General features: G+C 37.3%; 1 protein-coding gene across 2 annotated transcripts; it reads right to left on the bottom strand.

The window, feature by feature from the left end:
* Positions 1–1,039: 1,039 nt before the first annotated feature.
* Positions 1,040–13,447, bottom strand: LOC126493233 (killer cell lectin-like receptor subfamily B member 1). 2 transcript variants are annotated; one of them, XM_050130170.1, is made up of 6 exons: positions 13,295–13,447; positions 5,909–6,007; positions 5,075–5,149; positions 4,398–4,552; positions 3,804–3,919; positions 1,040–1,535 (listed from the first exon to the last, which is right to left on the bottom strand). In XM_050130170.1, exons 1-6 carry the CDS (start codon positions 13,377–13,379, stop codon positions 1,394–1,396), a joined length of 672 nt encoding a protein of 223 aa, XP_049986127.1. In that variant the 5' UTR covers positions 13,380–13,447; the 3' UTR covers positions 1,040–1,393. The 2 variants fall into 2 exon arrangements, with proteins under 2 accessions (XP_049986127.1, XP_049986129.1); XM_050130172.1 differs by having other exon boundaries at positions 1,040–1,517.
* Positions 13,448–23,295: the final 9,848 nt, after the last annotated feature.

The following is a 23,295-nucleotide window of genomic DNA, read 5'->3' as shown; positions in this document are numbered from 1 at the left end:
ATTATTTTTTGATGTTTGATTCATTGTAAAATTATAATCAACAACAATGTAAATACTTTTTTAAAAAAACAAGTAAGAATATTGAGGTTTTGAAATGTTTTCATGGTTAGGAGTATTGCCTGACCTTTCAGATGACCCAGATTGATCCCAGAACACACATTGTACCTTTCAACAATCTAAAACTAAAGTCCCAGGGAACTCAATGCCCCCTTCTGACTTCCACAGGAATTGTATGAATATGGTACAAAGATACACATGCAGCAGAACTACCACGCACATAAAATAATATTTTTTTATTTAAAATTTATTTCAATTGAAATTTTTCTTGGACCATAGCATATTCTTCAATTTAAGTTATTAAATTGGACAGTGGGTGAATAGAGCATGTAGATGTATATTTTAAAATAAATTTTATTATGCCTCCTTATACAGTAAAAACATTTTATTTTTCTTTTGATTATTACTGAAAATTTGCCATGTATTTTAATAATAGTTGATATACAAGAGATTTACCAGAATAAATACTTATTTTTTTTAGTTTCTTAACTGAGGAATTGAAAAGTATGACATTTATTTTCTACTAAAATACTCAAGTACTTAGTGGCATACTTCCTACAGCTTATGAATGAGCCATAAGATATGGACAAGTATGGAAGAAAGAAGTAATGAGAAAATTAAAATGGGAAGACCTGTGCAGCAGTGGGCAGAGTTCAGGCCTTATCCTAGTCCATTTTTGTTACCATAACAAAAAACTGGAGAAGCGCCCTTTTCTCACAACTCTAGGGACTGACAAGCCCAGCACCAAGGATCCACCAATGCTCCAGGATCTGCAGCTGGATGACTGCAGTGTGGGAAGGGTCATGTTGACAGAGCTCCTTTGCCTGGAGTCACTCTCATTATCACAGCATTAGTCCATGATTAATTTCAGAGATGTCAATAAAACACTCTTCCATTTCCAACTCTGGGCTTCTGGTGTCAGGGTCAAGAGTGAAGACTTTAATCAAGGTTCTACAGTCCATATGTAAAGTGACTTAGGGTGGGAGTCTAGTTGAGACTAAGACTTTGTAAAATTTTCTGAACCTGTCTGCAGATGACCCCATGCACAGAGATCAACAAAGGCCACACAAGGCCTCCAGTGCCCCGATGGCTGGGGCTTCCATCTATAAAACACTTGTCTTAGAATAACACATCTGTGTCTGTGTGCATTTGCATTCACAGATTAAAGAAACTGGAAGGCAGCATCTGTAAGAGTCACAGTGGTATTGTAGACCATGCTTTGTATCACCAACTGCACTGGGCGAGCTGGCAGCATTGACAGCTCAATGCAGAGATCTGGCGTAGAGGGTAAAGGAATAGGGATGACAATCACAATCAGGAGTCAGGACATGGGGTTTCAGACATGTTTCAGTTTCTTTTGGCAGATCCAACGGTTGTCTGCAGAACAGGTGTCAGAAAATACTTCTGTCTGTGAGATGACTGCACAGCTGTTTTCTTTGTCCTTGCCAGTGACTTGTAATCTGAAGAGCAAAGAAGAGCTACTCCTGGTGTTTAGGATTTTCTTGCAATTATCACATCAGCCACCAGCCATTTTTGGATATTTAAGAATGCTAAGATTGCATAGTGCTTAAGTATAGTAAATGCAGAGTACGAACAATATAAATACACATAATCAATAAAGATATCACCTAGAGAAGCCTCTAGAATTTTCAGTTGTACCCTCACAGAAGAAGAATTAGTCCATCAAGAAAGTTTATTATGATGTATGAAAAGGAGAATGTTTTACTCCTAGTTCTACTTCAATAGTTCTTGTGATCATGTGAAAGGCATCTTCATTTTGCTGAGATTCAGTTCCATTAAATATATAGGCTATATGCAACTATTGCTTAGAGAAAGTGTTCAGGTGTACATGAATGTATAACAATAGTTACACATTAGGTACTTAGTAAATGTATTCAACATGAAGAGTGAACACAGTGGATCTACAGAATTGGATACAGAGAAAATAAGAGCCTCAACTCATGTGGAACAGAATCTGGTTCCTTCCCTTCTCATCCCAGAGATGTTGGGTCTTTGCTCTAGCACAACAGTGATGACAAGGAATTGGTGAGTTCAAGAGCAGCCTATCTCAAGTGGAGGATGCCACCCAGCAGGCAGTAGGCAGGTCTCCCTCAGAGCTGACTTTTGCTTGTCTTTCTTTATGGTGCCCCTCATCCCTAAGCAATAAATTTTACATCACACTAGTGACCAACATGCTAATCAAAGTATGAACTTCCCTCAACTGGGCTTCTATAAATATCCTTACATCTTATTTTTCATCTTTTAGCTTCATCATTCTTCAAGACCTTTTTTCTAAGGCCTGTTTGTTCAAATCAGTGATTTCTTTTCAAAAAGCATTTGGTGGATTGCCAGGGCTACCCCTGCCAGACTTACAGTGAGAGCTCTAACCTTATCTCTTTTAATTCCCAAAATACCCCCGCTTGTAAAATTTTATCTTTCCTCTTGTTTTCCTAACCTGAAAACAAGGGCCCAAGGAATTAGAATAAATACTTACTTCATGGATGTGTGAAAGATATTTTGGGGAAGGAGAGTGGAAGGGTCAAAATTTGTGTAGAAGTTAAGGAACAATTGTGGGGGAACCCCCTTACTACCTTGTTTCAACCACTGTCCTGTGTGCTCCAGGCTCACTGGCCCAGGCATTGCTAGGTGACTCTCTTGTCTCTACCTCCCATCTCTCTGCAGGAGTGCTATGATACAGACGTGGACTTCTATGTTTGACTTTTTATATGGGTTCTGTGGACTGAGCTGTGATATTTACACCGGTAGAACTTTTAGGCATAACCATTTGCTCAGTCTAGATGAAACGAAAGCCAGATTGACTGACACTCTTTCTATTGTAGCCTGTCAGATGCCAAATTTACCTGCTCACTGACATATAATTAGAGCATCCTTTTATCAGAGTGAAATCACACAGCAGGTGAGCTAAATAATCTGCCTGACATGGATAACTTCACTTATCACAACATTTTCACTATGAATCAAAACTAGGTAAGCATTTTACGTTATAGCACAATTGCACACAAAAATCATCACAAGAACAAAGAAAGAAAGAAAAATGAATCATTACTATGTGTAAATTAATTTTTAAACAGTCATGTCTATACTGAGACATTCTGCCTAGAGAAAGTAACTTCATGACACACTATGGTGCAACTTTGTTACCACAGTTCTAAAGTACCACTGAATGATTTCTGTGTATGGGTAGAGAAATGATGTAGTGCCTAAGTGTGTTTACTATTCTTGTAGGGGGCTCAGGTTCAAGTTTTAGCACACATATAGTAGCTCACAACCATCTGCAACTCCAGTTCCAAGAAATCTACTGCCTTTTTCTGACTACTGTGAACTCCTGCATGAACATGGTATACATCCATACATACACTCAAGAACACACACAGAAAACAAAATAAATATGTTTTTAAATTTCTAAGAAAGTGTGTGTGTGAAAAAAGAAAGAGAAAAAGAAATTCTATATGTTCCCCCCAAAACATTTAAAACTATTTTATCTCTAACAGTAAAGAGTTAGTCCACTTCCTGTCTTTTAAAATTCCATTGTAATTAAATACACATATTATTATAAAGGGTTTCTATCTACTTGTACATGAAACTTTGCAACTAATTCTGAAATTGTCTTTTCAGTCTATGTCAACAATCTCAAGAATTTATACACTAAATTAAAATTACAAAATTCAATTTTCAGAAAAACTGAGGGTGAATTGAGTATTTAAATTACCTCATTTAATACTTACAGATCAGGATTTAAAGTAGAACCATTTGTCCACTTCCAGATCTGCTCCACTTGCATATATTTTAGTCCAATAAAAAACTGATGTCCTTCTCTCTTTGAGAAATTCTGGAAGTATCTCTATAATCAAAACATAATGGAAGACTTAATCTTCAATCTATTTATTTATAACACACTTTCTTCTACCAACATTCTAAATCACTATTACTCCTGTTTGAATCCCATCCTAGCTCCCCACTGGCATAAATTTCTCCTCTGTAAAACTGATCTCTATATATTTCTACTTTTAATTGATTTATTCCATTATTTTTTATTACTTTAAAGAAGTACCAATTCAAATTTCCACTTCCTCCCCTCCTTCCTCTCCACTCCCACTCCCTCCATACTGTCTCCTTCCTATCCCTCTCCAATCTTAAGAGAGGGCAAGGCACCCTGCCCTTTGGAAAGTCCAACGCCCTCCCCACTGCATCTAGGTTTTAAACTGTTTAAAATCCAAGTCTTCACTTCATCAACGTAGACCATTGGTTAAAGTCCAGACATGTCATCAAAGCTTCAAGAAAGTGTTATGTTCTAAACTGAGCAATTTTATTGTCAATACCAATTCTTCTTGATCTTCAATGAGCAGCAGAGTGGCTCCTCTCACAGAGCAGTCAGCTAGACCTTCAGACCAAGGTCTGGAAATTTGAGAAATCAATAAGCATTTATCCCGGTATGGCTGCCAATCTTTCAGGCATGTTGGTATGGCTGATCTCCCTAGAGTAAGAAAGAAGATATGCTTATTTCTGCCCTGTTTCTGCTGCACCATAATCAACTTCACACAGGAGTTGTTTCATTTAGCAAATACTGAAACAAGGCTAATGCTGACATATGTCAATGAATCATAATTAATGACGATGGATTAATTTTATGTTTCATTTCTACTAATTTACTTCAGACAAAGTAAACTGTCTAACATTTTCACTAAAATAATCAACTATTTCATTTTTTAACTTGATATTTGCCTATTAAGATTCTGTGTACCAGCAACCCGAGGAAGCATGGCCAGCTGGGTAAGATCATAAATGTCAAGATCACACAGCTTCAGTGCAGTTTCCGGTACCAACACTTACAGACCCTGTGACTCCCTGCAAGTTCCTAATGGTTTTATGTTTTTCTCAGACATAAAAGGTGATAAAGCATCTTCATTGAAGACTATTTTGAACTTCAACTGAGTTGACTCACATTTTCTGTCAAAAATCACCTCTTATAATCAGGAAATTCAAGCCACACAATTACCTGTTGGTTCAGCCATGATCTCTTGAGCAGCCACGCCACATTTTTCTATTGGTGCTTTTTTCTCTAAGAATCCCACTAGTAAATAATGAAGCATACAGAGAGGATTAAATGTTGAAATGAATAGTGGAATGAGTGTGCTCTTTTTTTCTTTCTTTTTTTGGTCGGGGAGTTGAGAGAGGTTTCTCTGTGTCAAGCCCTGACTGTGCTGGAACTCTCTATGTAGACCAGGCTGACCTCAAACTCATGGAGATCCACCTGCCTCTGACTCCTAATTGCTGGGATTAGAGGCATGTGTTATTACACCCAGCTTTTCTTTTCATTTCTTATTTCAGGAAATCAAGTTATTTCATCTGGACATCTGGATTGAGGATAAAATATTGGCCCACTGGATTAAGGGAGAAATCTGGAGACAGGACATGTCACATGAAATACACAGAACTTGTGGATTCAAACAGTGATGAGGTTATATATCATTGACTGACAAGTCAATCTGTGGGTTTGCTCATCTTCAATCACACCCACTACAAGAAAAGTTTTATCAAGCATTCAATATGCTAAATATGGGTTTTTGTTAGCTTTTTTGTTATTGTCATCTTTTGTCATAATTTGACTTTTACTTTTTATATTCAAGATGCACATGTGCCATACCCTATAATGGCTTTCAAAAAATTAAGAAGAATGGAAGAATGTTAAATTTCTGCAGTGGACATGGGATATTGCCCTATAACATTACATGCAAATGACCTTCCCCTAGGCTCAAAGAGGCCAAATGTTATGAATAAAACTAATATATATTTGGGAAAATTATAAAGCTAAAGTGCTTGCCTTACATACTTGAAATACCTAGTCCAGTCAGAATCAAGACAAGAAGGATCAGTCCAGCACAGCTGAGTTTCAGTGCCAGCCGATGCCAGCGTGGGCACTGACAGGCATCTAAGAAGTGCAAAGAATATACTAGTTAAATCGTCCACTTGGATCCATCTGAGATAAATGTCAGAGGTGGTTTCCTAAGACCTCTGTTACCTACAAGTAATATTTCCAAAACTCCTGGTGTACTGATTGAACTGAATTTAATGCTACATACTGTGCACAGTATTTTACACACACACACACACACACACACACACACACACACACACGGAGTGTGGGAGGGTCAGTTTTCCATCTTAACTAAGCACATACTACATCTGGGGACTACAGATTTTACAATTTGCTAATTTGATGTGTGACAGTAAAAACTTTTTTTTTTTTTTTGCTAAGTGGAGTACTGTAGAGATCTTTGTACTATTACCTTTTACTTAAAATAATGCATTATGGCTTCTCTTTAGGATATCTGTTCAGGTGATATCACTACTTTTCCAATTTGTGTTCATCACTGAGCAAGTGAGTGTTGCTGGGTAATGGTTGCTAGTAATTCACTTCTTAACCTAGACTGCAAGATCTCATTGTTTCTGGCCAGAGTAGTGTCCAAATTAAAACACTGAAATATTTATTCCTATAATTTTATAGCTAATAGTTTAAGACTGCTGTTGAATGCAAGTAACAGAAGCTACAGACTCTGAAATGGCAAACACACTGTGTCTATAGCAGATAAGGGGTACTGTGCTGTAACATGACATACACTGTGTCTATAGCAGATAAGGGGTTCTGTGCTTTAGCATGACATACACTACGTCAACCACATTGCACTGCCCAGACACAAGGTTTGACCTCTCTGCTTTCTTTGGTAACTATCAACAATAGATATCTTATGTTTATTAGATAGTAAAATGTATTAATATTTGAAATGTGATCATCATGTACCACAATTTTGAGACTAACTCTATGGTAAACTGTTTTAAAAAATTGGTTTAGATATGGAAATCAATAACAGTTGTGTTTATAAAGGTAATAAGCAGAAATACTAGATGGATCTTACATTGTCTAATTAATCACAATTCTCCTTCTGCTCTGATTTAGCTTCTAAAAGTTCCATGCATTACCATCTTATAAATGACTTTATAGATTTAATTATTAGAAAAAACACTGTACTAAGCAAAGCATTCCTCTCACTTTTTGTTTCAGTTTTTTTTTTTCTCAGATTTGATTTCCTGTACCTTGGGCTAGACTCAAACTCCCTCTGTGGTTAAGGATGACCTTGAGCTCCTGATACTCCTGTCTCCATTACTCAAGTACTAAAATTATAGCTGTGCCTTACCATGCATGGGTAGGAATTTCAATAGCTACAGATTTTTTGTTTTGTTAGTTTTCTATTTTTTAAATATTTCTTGGTGTAATTGATGGCATCCTTTGAGTTACATGTTCAAATTTCAAGCAAGATGTGTTAAATGTTTTCTTATTCTCATTATGTGGTCAAGAATTACCCATATGTTTTTTTCTACTCTTTCTTCTTTTTTTCCTTTCTCTTCTTTCTTTTTTTTTTTTTCATTAGTTTTGGTGTCTGAATTGTATGACTGCAGACAAACCCTAGTGCTCTTATGACTATAAAGCAGTTTTAGGATGCGGACAAACAATAATTAAATGAGTTAAATCACTTGATTCTGGCCATATCAGAGGAGCAGCAGATGGAGACTGAAGTTCGGAGTGTTAGCACCCCAGGAGGAAAATCCCTGATGAGTGAATCTCTAATAGTCAAAGTCCAGAGACCATAATGTTTTCCCAGGAGGAAAATCCCTGATGAGTGAATCTCTAATAGTCAAAGCCCAGAGAGTATTATGTTTCTGCTGTGCCTTTATATGTTTGCTGCTGTTATCTTTCTCTGGAATCTGGCTTGCTGTGAATGGGTGTGGGGAGATCCCCACTGCCTGTAATTTAGTGTGCTTATCCCATGGAAATATCCTGTTTTACTGGTCATTTTTACTTGTAGATTATTATTGAGATAATTTGCTCTTAAACTGTACTGTTTAACTGAATCATTGACTCAATACAATAATAGTGTTAGTTTAAATATGATTTTGATGATTGAGGGTTTTTAATAAATATAGTAAGAAATTAAGAAAGAGCTTAGTTTAGTGGAAAAATTAATACAGGTAAAAGTAGGATGAAATATTGTCTTGCCTCTGATAAACCTGATACTGTAGAATATTAAAAAATAAAAGAAGGAAGTGTCACACACCTATAGCACATAAGTTGCTATTGAGGAATAACAGAAGCTGTGACTTAGTATAATGTACCTGGGTTCTTGAGAAAACTTATTTTTCACCTGTAATACATAAAATGTTTAATCATGTTAAGTGATATGGAACGCATGCTGCCTTTTACTTATATTCATTGTAATCATTCATTTGAAAACTAGAATGTAACCACATTATAATTTTTATATTGCCTGAAAGATTTTGTAATAAGCTTTAGAGGAAAAATAAAGAGCAAATACACAAGAACAAAGAAGGAAAACAAGAATGAGAATAAGGAAGAACAAAGGGTTAGGACAAAACCACCAAAAGAAAAAGAAGAAACATAGAGATAAGAAAAGAGAATATAGAACACAGAATAAAGAATGCAGAAGAAAGAAATCATCAAGAGAGTGAGTGTCTTTTCCCTTACACCCACAGATAAAAATGTCATAGCACACTGACTCTGTGGATTTCCTCAGAGCCCCATGATGCTGGAGTCTGGCCCTCTCTGCCCTTCTTCCCAGTTAGCAGAAATCATTTTAAGTGTTTTGAGAAAAACAAAAAAGGCAGAATGAGTAGAAGTGTTCCCAGGAGATAGGAGACAACTCCTCTTAATCATATCGATAGACCCAGTATTTCACGTTCACTGCTAACTAAAACTTTTCAACCATAAAAATCTATTGAACCTATATGGACATTCCCCATCATATCCTCTAGACAAATAAGAACAACTATTTCAAGGCAATGAGATCATCTTAGACACTGTAGGGAATATGGAGATTATCTAAAGCGCAAGGATTATGTACATAGCTCCTGTGCAAATACCGCATTTGATAGAAGAGACTTAATTTAACAAGAAGAGGTTTTATAAGCAATAATCTGTGGACAGTGAGCAATGCTGTGTGGTCAAAGTGAAACAAGACTGTCATTGAGGAAACACAGTACACTGAACTTTGAAATGAGATCATGGAATGTCATTTCTGCTGTGTAAGTCATGCTGTGTGACTTCATAAGGAGACAGAAGCAGATACTAGATAAACTTCAAGGCCTCAAGGACACCACAAATACGAGAACATCAGTGTATCTATATCAGTCTAGAATTTATCCTGAATACTAGTGAGACACAGAGGGACTGAGCCCAGTAAATAAGCCTAAGAAGTCATGTTTCTCACACACATATATATAATTTTACATTTCTCTCTTTTATCAATCATTCCACCCTCAAAATTCTGAATTCTTTTAAATAATTGAATTATCTTCATACAGTCACCATTTTTATTGTTTTTACTAAAGTCTAATATTCAGAACAATCATTTCAAATTTATAATGCAACACAATACAATACTGGGGACAATATGTTAGGGTGTCATAAACCAGAAATTTTCTCACCTATAAAATGTCTGGACAATATCTACTTTACGAACTCTCAATTTATGAAACAATTCTAATAAATTCCAAAGCATAGCGTATTGTACAAAGCACTATTGAACATACAGTAATTCTCTCCCCACAAACACCAACACACACACACACACACACACACACACACAAGTGGTTTTTTAAACTAAAAGTAAAAGGATTATTTGGATGATTTTTAAAATTGTTATTCTTTCACACTAAGGAGTAAGGACTTACATAGACATCCATCCCTGTTTGATATCTTCTGTATGAGATTAGATTGAGTGGATAGACCTTTAAAAGACCATGTGAACTTTAGTTATATGGAAGTTTCAGCTTCAGGCTCCTTGTTTGTTTGTTTGTTTGTTTGTCTATTAAAAAAAGCTGTTCATGTTTGTTTACAGCTGGATCTTCATCTAGAAAAATACTGACACTTAGTAGATACTTATTTCTAAATGAATGAATGAACTCTGTACAAATTTTTATCCATCCTACTATCAAGGCTAACCTTTGATCATGTGACCACAAAGCAAGTCATTGCCTATGTCCCTCTGTTTTTGTGTGTTTACTGGGAGATTTAATCACTTTGCTGTGAATTTCCCACACTTTGAGCTGTGTAGCTAATGGATCCAGGCTGTTTCATTTCTTTCACTACCTGGTCAGTATTTTCTCTTCACAGGTTTGTTCTACCTTTATTCTACTGCTTTTGTCCTTTAGGTTTCTATTCAAGTTCATGGTATGTAGGAAAATAATCACAATCACGGCAGACAAATTTTCTAGTCTCTTGGATTGGGATCATGGCTAGTAATGTTGATGAAATCTCATTGTCTTTTTCAATGTTCATCTTCTTACACCCACTTCAACAAGCCCATTCCCATCCTTTTGCTAGGCTTGAACATAAGGAAAAGAAAAGCATGATGCTTCCTATCACACCTGCTCACTGGAATTCTCCCAGCAGTATCAATGCCTCCTCTTTCCCCTGACCCATTGTAAAGATGATAATGAAGCAGATTTGATGACTCTAAGATGATTTCCTGATTTTCACTTTTTTTTTAAATTTAATAGTTCCTAACCTATCAGTGGCCATGTCAAAGAGCAGCAGGTGGCAATTAATTTCAGGAATCCACCCGCCGGAATGCAAGGCACTGATGGGTAAATCTCTGATAGACAAGGCCCGGAGGGCTTTGTCCCCAGAATGTCTTTTGCTACTTCTGTGACTTTATGTGTCTGCACTGACATTTTTATCTGGTATCTGTCATGCTGTGAATGGGTTTGGGAGGATCACCACTGCATTTAATGTATTGTGATTATGTCACAGAAATATCCTGTTCTAGTGGGCATTTTTACCTGTGGATTATTATGAAGATGATTGCCTTTTAAGCTGTATTGTTTCACAGAAGTAATGATTTTATATAATAATAGTGTTATTTTAAATGGACTTTTGATGATTGGGGTTTTCAATAAACATAGTAAGGTATTGTGATAGAGGTTAGTTTAATGGGAAAATTTATATAGAAAATGGCAGGATATAGTGTTGTCCTTGCACCCTGATAAATCAGGAGCTGAAAAGAATAGAAAATAGAACCAAGGTAGTGCCGTGCATCTAGTACTCATGAGTTTCCCTTGAGGAGCCCTATAGTCTGTATCCTAGGTTAGTGATTAAGGAAAACAATTGATTCCTAGAAGTTAGGCTAGCACAAGTCTTTAAATATTAATGTTGGGGGATGTGTTAATGGGTTTTGGTGTGCATCATGGCTAAAACCAAGCTTTAAATAATGACAAGGTTAGTTTAAGAAGTTTTTTGTTAGTAACTTTGTGGTAGTCAATCTTGGGGAACAATTTTAAGTTTGGAAAGGTACAGTTCTAATAGTCGTACAAGGAACTCATTGAGATCAGGAAATAAAAACAATGATATCACTGGTTAATGAGCCTTTCTTAAGCAGATGGGTTGGTGAACAAAGGAAATGCTCAATTTTTCATACCCATTTCTGCCCTCAGCTTCTTGATTTTTTTTAAAAGCCTGTTGATGAATGGGTATGTAACCTAGGGATTTTAAGAGAGATGATTGTTCTTCATAAATGAAAGTTTGGATTTGTGATTCTTTTAAGTTTTTTCATAAATAATAAAGTGATCATTCCTTTCTTTGTAACCACAAAATGCAGACAGCCAGCAAAAGAACTGTCTGTCAAGAATACCTTGCTTGCTTGCTTACACTCTGTTAATCTGTAGCAGCTTGCTTGTACATGAATGTATGTGAGTTGGGAGGAATAATTTCTTTTTCTCCTGTAACAACAAAAGGAGATTAAGAGAAAACAAATTAGAAGGGAAGAAGTCAAGCTTTCACTGTTTTCAGATGATAGGAGAGTATACATAAGTGACCCCCAATACAGCCAGGGACCTCCTATAGCTGATAAACAGCTTCAGTAATGTGGCAGGATGCAACATTAACTCAAAAAAAAATCAATAGCCCTCCTATATATAAATTATAAATGGGCTGAGAAAGAAATCAGAGAAGCATCCCCCTTGATAATAACCACAAATAGCATAAAATATCTTGTGATAACTGAATCCAAAGAAGTGAAAGAACTTTAAAAAGAAATTGAAGAAGATATCAGAAAACTGAAGACCCTAATACTGATCCACACACCTATAAACACCCGATTTTTGACAAAGAAACCAAAACTATACAGTGGAGAAAAGAAAGTTCCTTCAAAAACTGGGCTAGCATAACTGGATGTCGACATGTAAAAGAGGACAAATAGGTCCATATCTATCCCCATGCACAAAACTCAAGTCCAAGTGCATCAAAGACCGCAACATAAATCCAGATACATTGAAATTGATAAAAGATAAATTAGGAAATAGCTTTGAATCCACTGGCACAGGAAACCACTTCCTAAATATAACACCAATAGCACAGACTTTGAGACCAACAATCAATAAATGGGACTTCCTGAAACTAAGAAGCTTCTGTAAGGCAAAGAATATGGTCTTGTGACAATTTTAGACACATTTCTCCCCCAGTCTCTGGTCACTTTTTACACACCCTCATCTCATGTCATCCCTTTGAGCATTCCCTCAGTCTTAAATGTTTCTTTCACTCAGATTACTAAACTCTCTGGAAGAGAAAAGGGCTGTTGGTCCCAATGCTAATTATTAGGTGTGCAACTGGATTGGAGTTGAATCAAAGTGCTTGTGTTCTGGACGAAGATCTGGAATGGGCAATATACATTACAGCAAGTCAGCAGTGTCTCTAAAAGTATTTTTCTGATCATATATGCAAAATATTACTTATTCAGAGTCTTTTTAACTGAAGCTGAATATCCCTGTTCACATTTCATGAACTCCTTGAATAAAATTGCATTGAAGTTTTTCTCTAAAGTTGTGATTCTTTGACATGTTTTTGAGCATGCGATAAGTATGTGACTGTGTGAGCGTGTGAGTGTCTGTGTTTATGTGCCTGTATGACTGCAGGTGTGTGCATGCCGCACTAGGTGTAGAGTTGAAAGAACAACTTTCGGCAGGTGATTCTCTTTCCACCAAAGGTATTGGTATTTGACTGATTGTCAGGTTTGTGCAACAAGTACTCTTACCTGAGGAGTAAAAGTACTTTTTACCATTCCAAAGCAATCATTTAAAACTGCAATTTAATGGGAACCGTAACTCTAGACTATACTCAAGCACTGAAATGAGAAATAAAGTCTCTTACCTGAGGGAAGAGATGGAGGTGATGCATGGCTCAGCACTCGGGTCCTGGCTGCACTTAAGTCAGCGTAAACCACCGACGTGTCCATTGCAGGTGGAAGATGTGACACTGACTTCTGGACGAGGTAAAACTCAAAACTCTGTGAGGCCAAATGAGCAAAAGGAAATCCGCTGTGAACGCTCTACGGTCTGCATCCACACCCACACATACTTGCTGTTGAGTTTCTCCACTGTTACCGAATTTGGTGTCCATTATGCTCACACAGTTTGCATGTTCTTATCTTTCAAGCAGAAAGATGGTAGGCTTTTTGAGAAAACTGCGAAAATTCTGGAAAAGACTTTTTGTCTTTCCTTCTTTAACCTTCTGTTCTCAGTTATTTCCTCAGAATAAAGGTCAGAGTAAATTACTACCTATTGTAGAATATTCCTTTACTCTATGTGAATATATTTCACTGTGATTGGTTTATTGAAGAAGCTGAACAGAATAAGTTTAGGCAGGAGAGTCTGACGTGGAGAATTCTGGAAAGAAAAATGATGAGTCTGGAGTTGCCAGCCAGATGCAGAGGAAGCAGAAGATAACCTTCCATGTTAAAATATGCCACCACATGGCAGAATGCAAATAAGGAACACTGAAGAACTAGTTAGTAATAAGGCCGAGCTGTTGGCTGAGCATTTATAATATAATATAAGCCTCAGTGTGTTTATTTGAGAGTGACTGCACTACAGAAAAACTCTGCCTACAACCACCCAATCGTGAATTGAAATTTAAGGAATTACTCCCCACTAAACTCTTGGGAATTGATATAAGATATTTTGTGATTGATAGATGATTAATAAATATATAGATACATACATACATACATAATAGACAGATGATAGATAGATAGATATACATAGATACATAGGTATATACATAGAAACAATACATAGTGATCTGAGGAGGGAGCCACATGTGCCTTTCAGCATTGTCCTGAAGGTTCTCATAGATATAAAAATATTTACTGACTGAAATGATGTTATTTGTCAGAGCTACTGAGACTGGAGGTCTTAGGTTTATGGAATGTGCTAACTCCTCCAAGGTTTTTTTTCAGGCCTGGAGACTTAAAACAAGACTACAAATTCCAGGTCAGACATTTGCAGATTACAGGTGAAGAAGAAAAGCAATGATTTTCTTAAAATCACTTTCTGTGGTCAGAGTGGAATTGTATCAGGTGCTCACAATTACACAGCAGTGGTAGCAGTCTCTTGGTTGTGAGTTCCAGAAGACAGGAGGTGTATATTCACAGTATGGGAGCACATTCATTCCCAAAGACCATTAATGATTACAAAGTGAGAGGAAGCCTACAAAAAGTCTCACTCAAGACACAATGAAACCTCCTGCGCTGTCACTATTTGATGACAGTGATTTTACTCAACACCACACACAAGGATCTGCCTCATTCGCCATCTAAGCCTAAGATTTCAACAAGTGTGCAAGACTTTCCAGAGTTGTGCATCTTGATTTACTCTATACAGTTCTAGAAAATTATTCAATCCAGCATGTAGAAATTTCATTGTATATTTTATAAAGTTCTCAAGTTTTATTATACATAAGAATCACCTGAAAATTTGCTAACAGTGCCTGTTCTTGCCACATTAACTCCTTTCTTTGTCAAGATAGTTTAGCTTTACATGGAAAATGTGTGAATAAACATGCCAAGTATTAAGTTCTTTCATGGAAAACACTTGAATAAGCAATGCTGCTAATGAAAGCTGTTGGGATGAATAGGAAACATCAATGGATTGAAGAGAAGTTTGATGCTCTAAGCAGAAGGTTCACATGATGCTGTGAGGAGACTGAACTTTAGCTGTAAGTTCTGAAACCATCTGTGGCTACAAGAAGTCCACAGTAGCTCTGCTAAGAACAGCAGGTTTGAGGTGAGATGATTTCTGATAAAGATGCTCACAAATACCTCTGTTCTACAAAGTGTGAACTAAGTGGAAAAAACAACCAGAGATGAGCATCATTTGTCCACATGAGTGGGAAGCAAACTGACCACTTGCTGGTTACACAATGTCAGAAACAATAACTACTGCACGGTTTTATAGCTATCATAGTACAGATTCTAAAATATACTCTCCTAACAGCGCACTCCTGGAAAGTTTAGCTGTGTTAATAATGTCCTTTAATCACCCAATTTCCAGGACAATTTTTTTTAACCACGAGATACATCAGAATTCAGGACTGCATTGATTTTGTCATAATAAAATATATAGACAGAGAGAAAACAGAAAATGTGTGTGAGAGAGATTACTATGTGGTGTTATATACAAACACTGTGGCATTAAAACTAAGTAAGTAAAATGGTGAATGATTATAAATATTCCAGGATTTTAGAGTGTGGAAATAAAGAAAGTAATCTTGGATGTCTCAAGAAATATTAATGAGAAGTTTTTTTTTTGTTGTTTTTTTTTTGTTTTTTTTCGAGACAGGGTTTCTCTGTGGCTTTGGAGCCTGTCCTGGAACTAGCTCTGTAGACCAGGCTGGTCTCGAACTCACAGAGATCCACCTGCCTCTTAATGAGAAGTTTTTAACTAGAACTTTATTTTGATATCAAGCCATTGCAGGTTAATAATGGGAGCAAAACAAAAGCAATGATGCTCCTTCATGTGAAAACGAATGTGATAAAGTATTAATTATATTCCAGAAGGTGAAAATATTATAATTAAGTTGAAATAGGATTAGAAATCTTCTTCAGGCTAAAAACAAAAAGGAATTGTTACATGAGCAGAGTGACTCACCAGGAAGCTACAAGCCCTCCTTCCCACAGAGGCACTGTTTTAAGCATTGCCGTACAGACCAGAGCACCTCTGTGAGAAGCCTGGGGACTAGCTGGGAAGTTGAAGCCAGGGCCAATTTAAACCAATATGCATTACAGAGAAGGGGGTAGGCAACTGATGCAGCTCTGTCCTGCTTCATCCTGCAGAAGACCTAGGAGGAAACATCCCATACTGTTGAGACATAAATAGTTGACACAGAAATAGTTTCCATTTTTTATTTCATTAGGGCCTCTGAGGAAGTCTTGGATAGGTCGTCTATTTCTGTGTCCTGGCCCAGGGTTGAATGTGGCAAGGCCAGTCTGGAGCTGGGGCCAGGCCTCAGAGGATTTTAAGTATCAGTCTGATCTCACTGCTAACATGGCAGGTGACTGGCTTACTGAGATGTCTTCAGATCTTTGAAAAAGGATTTTTAAAACTTATCATAAAAGATGTTCAAGGACTCTCAATCAGTGTTCCTTGTTTTTGGAGACTTTCTTCAATAATATTGCACTCTGACACACCTCCGTTTTCAGGGGACCCAGTGCAATAAAACTAAATTTTCTCCTACAGAAAGACGCATTGGTACACAGGGACTTTCATTCATATCTTTTATGAGGTATGGGAAGCTGAATACTAAGTTAAAGGTGATAGAAACTTTGCAGAACTATGAACTGTTACTCGTTTTATAACAGGTTCATACAGGTGCTTTCAATTTAATAATCAGATCTTTGTTGCTCTTGGTATACAGCCTGTGAAACAGGTGAAATGGCCATGGGTTTGATGATAGTCACAGACGTGATGGACCATAGTTCATGGGCAGTATCTTGATTGAAATGTTTCCTCAGACTTCTGGAACATACACTGGGTATGACAATTTAAGTGCTTGCAATATGGGCTGCATCCTTATTCATAAGTTACATTCCAATAAAAATTAGCTTGTATTACCTTTATCCATTCTTCTAGTTTCTTGTCATCCTAACCCTTCTTCACAATGAACTGGTCTTCCACTTTAAACTTTCTGTTTTTGCTTGAAAAGAATGGCCATACCAGCACACCGAGTGATTGAGAGAGCAAAAAAATAAATAAACAGATAGATGGATGGATGGATAGATAGATAGATAGATAGATAGATAGATAGATAGATAGATAGATAGATAGATAGATAGAGCATTTCTCAGCCAACTTCAAGAGGAAGTACGATGCCTGTAGGGTTGTGCTCACTTGTAGCACAGAGGCCATGGCTTTATATTCACAATAGATCTGTTGTTGGGTATGTGCTGTCCCAGAAAAGAGACATATGTCTTTATCCTTGGGAAACTTAGCAGGCAGGCAGATGCTGGGATGAGAACTACTGTAAATGGGGATGCAGCAAGGTGACTCCTCTGAGTCTGAACAAAGTCCTAATGACAGTGAAAATGTCACAGGACAAATGCTTTAGTGGGATTCTTCAAGCAGCTGTCCTTTCATGACTCTTTAGGAAAGTATACTCACAAAAGTTGTACATACATCATTTCAGCCATATCCCACATTGGAACACTTTTTGCCAAGGGCTTAGCCAAAGGAAGTTATTTTTCTTGGTCATCTGAATACAGATGGAGTAGTTTTGGAGCCTTGACACTCACACAGTCTTCAAGTGTAGCATGCTGTGTTAGTTTTCAGTGCTTTGAGACATAGCTGGGAAAACATGAAAAGAAAAAAGGCTTGTTTGGGCCATGATTTCAGTACATGGCTGGTCAACTCCATCACATGTTGGGGATCAAGGCTGATTACATTTTGGGTTCTGGGAAACAGAAAGAGACACAAAGTGGAAAAGACCACATAGAGATAGGGTACAGTTTTTCAAAGCTGTGTCCCCCAGCAATGTTTTACTTTTGATCATTCTGGTCTTCCACAGTGCCTATCCCCTCCAAATAGCCTGTAAAATTATTAATTCATCAGTGGATTACTCCATTGATTAAGCCAGAACCTTAATGATACAAATGCTTCCCCCAAATTTTACCTCTGAACATTTTGCAGTGGGTACCAAGCCTTCAGCATATTGGCTTTGGGGGAAAACACTGTATATTCAAACCATACAAGTCAATACAAAGATGTTGTTTCCTGAATGGGATCTGATTGTGTGTCTAAGTCTGGGCTGATATAGCAAACTACTATAGAATGATGTGCTTAAATGGCGAGTGTTTATTTCTCACAGCCCTGTAGGCTGGAAGCTGAAGATCAGGATGTCATTATGGTCTGATTCTGGTTAATGTTTTTTTTTCCTGCTTTATAGACAAATACTGTATATTCACATTGTAGGAGAGGTCTCTGGTCTTCTCCTATAAAAGGCCATTGTCATGCAGGAGTCCTCTTTTTCAATTATATAGTTACCTCCTATATTAGTCATCTTTGAATCAATGGAATAAAAATATCTGTAAATGGTGAAAAAAAAAAAGATGTTCAAGGATACTGTTATAAGAGGTTGCTTGTTTGTTTTCTGGCCACCCAGACTCCTGAAATAACCACACAGAAACTCTATTAGTTAAATCACTGTTTGGCCTATTTGCTCTAAACTTCTTATTGACTAGCTTTTACATCTTAATTTAACTTATTTCCATTAATCTGTGTATGGCCACGTGGTTATAGCTTACTGGCAAGGTTTGGCATCTGTCTCTGGCAGCAGCTCCGTGGCTTCTCTCTAACTCCTCCTTCTTTCTCCCAGCATTCGGTTTAGTTTTCCTGGCCTACCTCTATTCCCAGTGCAGGCCCAAGGCAATTTCTTTATTAACCAATGGTCTTCACAGCATGCAGAGGGGAATCCCACATTAGGATACCACAAAGAAAAAAGCATGGGGAAGCAATGCATAGATAAACTATATGAAAGAAAATGTAGAAACTGCAAATAGAACCAAACATAAATTATAAAATGAAAAATATACTAACAGAACTAAAAATATGTTAGCTTTAAATCTGGATAAGGGTGAAGGGATTGGGAGAGAGAAAAGTAAAAGAATGTGTTAACCAAAACTAGGAAAGTATCAGAAAGTCATATGAAAACACAGTAATTTATAAGCTAGTTTAAAATTTATGTTTGTTTTTAATGTGTCTGAATTGAGGCGCCCAGCGTGGGTGGACAATACTGTTCCCAGAAGACATGTGTTAGTAAACAAAACTCTCAATGCGAGTCATGAGATACTCTACAAGGTACTGGTCAGAGAGACCCAAGACTTACTTAAAATAAGAGAGGCTACTGCCATTGCTCTTTACTCAACAGCGTTACTATAAGGGCAAGTGCCAATGGCCATGTCAGGGGAGCAGCAGATGGCAATGGACGTCAGGGGACTGGTGCATCAAGGAAATAAAACCCTGATGAGTAACTCTTGGATAGGCAAGAATATCTCTTGTTACTGCTGTGTCTTTCCATGTTTGCTTCCATCATTTTTTGCCGGTATCTGGCATGGTGTGCATGGATGTGGGGAAATCCCCACTGCCCCAATGTGATATGATTATCTTTTAAAAATATTCCATTCTACTGGCATTTTTACCCATGGATTATTATGAAGACTGTCTCCTCTTAATCTGTACTAGTTAACTGAAATAATGATTTTATACAAAAATAACACTAGTTTAAATAGAATTTTGATGATTGAGAATCTTTAATAAATAAAACAAGGAATTATGAAAGAGGTTAGCTTAGTGGGAAATTAATATAAATAAAGCAAACTTTGATGTTGACTCCACCCCTTATAAAGCAAGGGCTGCAGAGGAAAGAAAAACAGAACAAGGAAATGCCAGATAGCTAGTTTCTCTTGAGGAGTCATATATGACTTAGGTTAATGTATAAGAAAAACAACTGAGTTCCAGAAGCTGAGTTACCTCAAGTTCTTTTAATATTATTGCTGAGATATATGCTCAGCTTTCAGTGTGCATCATATCCAAAACAAAACTTTAAAATATGACTTAAGGTTAGATTAAGATGTTTTTGCTAGTAACATTGAAGTGAAAAATTTTGGGAAAAAAATCTAAAGTTTAGTAAGGCACATAGTTGAGTGATGAACTCATTAAGATCAGGAAACAAGAACAAAGTAGGCTAAATGTTTTTGGCTGTCATGTCCTTCTTGCCAGAGCTGGTTTGTGATCAAAGATGATGATTAATTCCTTGTACCCATTTCTGCCCTCAGCTTCCTAATATAAAAAATGTTGATGAATGGTCAAGCACCCTGAGGATTTAAAGTAAAGGCCATTTTGATTGTTTGTCATATATAAAAGTTTAGGTTTATGATTCTTTTAAGATTCCTTATAAAATTACCTTTTGAGCTAGGTAGTGAGGCGATTTATTCCTTCTTCATAACTGCAAAATGCAGACTGTCAGTAAAAGAACTTGCTGAAAGAAATACCTTATTTACTTATGCTCTCTTAATCTGTAACAAGTTGCTGTGTATGAATGTATGTTAATTCTTGAGATAATCTGTTTGTCATCTTTAAGAGGTAGAATGTTTAATTATGTAAGGGAAATGAGAAACGTGTTTTTTACCTGTAGGCATTATAATTATTCACTTGAAAAATAGAATGTAACCATATTGCAATTTTTATAATGTCTGAAAGATTATGTTGGGATATATACATATATATATACTGTAAAAGAAAAATAAATATAAGACAGAGAGAAATGAGAGAGAACAGAAAAAAAAAAACCCTAAGTGTGTGTGTGTGTGTGTGTGTGTGTGTGTGTGTGTTTTCCTTTTTGCTGGCCACAGAGAGTTAAGGTTAGCCTACCACTCTGACCCCAGGGAATTTTTACTCCCTCATGTAGAAAAGTCAAGTTGAGAGATATTCTGACAACTCTGTTGGCTCCTCCTTAAACCCTGAGCTGCGAAAGGGCAATAACCTAGTACTGAAGATACCATAAACTTTGGTGTCTGGACATAAAGAAAGCAATCTAGAAAAGAGCATAAAATTTCAAACTGCAGGTAAGGTTTCATGTTGAAAGTTTCTGTGTAGGCTGCTGATAGAGAAGCCGTCAATGGTCTTGCTCTATAGCACCAATAAACCACACAAGATGATCAGTGATGCAAGGGTGGTATGAAGGTTATGGAGGTAAACAACTGCTTTCCGATTAGATTTGAGGTCTACTCATTTCTGGTGGTTTATATATGTTGCAAACATATGGATATGGAGGACATAGGCCATAAAGAGAAATTCATGTCCTTACACTAAATATCACAAAATTAAGTCGCTTAAGATCATATAGGGGAGAGGCAAAACAATTTCTAAACTATATCTGACCACTCTGCTTTTAACAGAAGTTTTCTCTAAAATAGATGATGGATACATAGATAGATAGATAGATAGATAGATAGATAGATAGATAGATAGATAAAGATAGATAGATAGATAGATAGATAGATAGATAGATAGATAGATAGATAGATACATACATACATACATACATACATACATACATACATAGAATGAATGAATACAAATCCTGGGACTCATAACATAAGAGCAGGAGACTTAATAAAGTCTAACTGCCCAGGGAACAGGAAACACACAGTCTAGTTAGTCACCTTTCCCCACAGAGAATAAAAAATCAATTTGAGTCTACTCTAGACTTCTATGGGAAAGGGAAATGCTCAACTTCAGCTGATCTAGATGCTGTTCTTTCCCACATAAGATGGGATGGAATAAGTGAAGAAACACTGAAGAAGTTATCATTAAAGGCACATGGTTACTAACACCCTGAGTCCTTATCACATTTCCTTGTTCTTCTACCTCACCAGCATGCTAAAGGCCTAATTCTGCAGTTCCTTTACTGGAAGCATTATGTCTGGTCATCTAGAAAAATTCACAGGGCAGTGTATAATGCAAAACATGTGACTAGAAGATCAAGAGCAACCTTCAGAACAGGACATTAAAGTGGTGTAGGAAAAGCAATGAGACATCACCTCTTACCCATTGGATGATTATGCTAAGAAAGCATCTTCTTCACTAAGGAAATGAAAGGTTGTTAAAGATGGCTTTGTTGGGCACAGAATGTGGATCTCCAAACCAACCTAGAGACTGAATTCAATGCAAAAGCAAAGAGCCTTTTACTCTTTTACTAATTACCAGTTAACTCAGTTCCTCCATCTGTCTGACACAGTGGATGGAGCAGTAAGTGCCCCAAGCTGCAATGGGGCAAGGTATATATTGGGGTAGAGCAAAGGGGCATCTGGGGGACTGCTAGTTGCACAATGACAGTCTCAGGAATGATGTATCTCCAGGCTAGGGGAACCTGTCCTGAGATGATTGGTCAGCTGCAGCTGTGTTACATCTGGAGGTCATCCAGGGGGTAGTTACTGCTTTTCACCATTATCAGTAAAGCACATCCAGAGCCTGCCAGCTAGCTTCTGACCCTCCTAGTAGTTGGAGCAAGGTTGGACAAATTTGGGCAAGGTCAGGAGCTCAGCATATTCTGCTAAGTGAGGGGCCTACATCTTGCTAGGTCTTTTCTGAAGCCTGTTCTGACTTCCAAAGGAGAAGGAGCTGGGTTAGGGTCTGGACCTTCAGTCATAAGAGACATTGAGCTTCTCTGCTCACTGCCCAAGTGCCCATGTTTCAGAGTTGATCTTTGTACAGGGAGAGTCCAGCCTTCAGCCTACTTTCTTAAGGTCAAAGGTGATGCTGTAGTGATGCATATCAATAGCAGGAAGCCAGCCTCTCTCTTCTTCTGATCCAGGAGAATGGAATGGAGATAGAAGTGGTTCAGACAAACCTAAAGTTTGAAGTCTTCCTCAACATGGACAGCATGTGGACAAGAAAACCTTACACAATACTCACTGTGTAAACTATCCCTGGGGAAGCAAGCTTGCCTGCTGCTGCCTTTTTTTAACTGTCATGAATCCTGTTGTAATGACCACAGATCCTGCATTCTCTTCCTTCAGATACACACCCAGTGCCAGACTGCGGGATCATTTGGTGCTCTTTATCATTGACTCATTCATTTGATCAGTCATAGACTGATTGGATGTTCAATAATCCATTTGTTTCTCTGCCTCTTTAGTAATGGGCCTACTGTCTTCTACAACGCCACCTATTAGGGTCCAGCCTCCACAGGTTTCTAAGTTCCAGGGTAGGGGTGCATGGATTAGAAATGTTAGACAGAATAAACACAGATACAAAAGAAATAGACTCAGGAAGGCAACCCAGAGAATGCGGAATGTTTTTTTCTTATGATCTTTAAAT

Source organism: Alexandromys fortis, unplaced genomic scaffold (genome assembly GCF_014885135.2).
Source record: "Alexandromys fortis isolate MF-2015 unplaced genomic scaffold, M_Fortis_MF-2015_v1.1 scaffold_307, whole genome shotgun sequence".
NCBI classification, from domain to species: Eukaryota; Metazoa; Chordata; class Mammalia; order Rodentia; family Cricetidae; genus Alexandromys; species Alexandromys fortis.
This window is presented reverse-complemented; position numbering and strand designations above follow the sequence as displayed.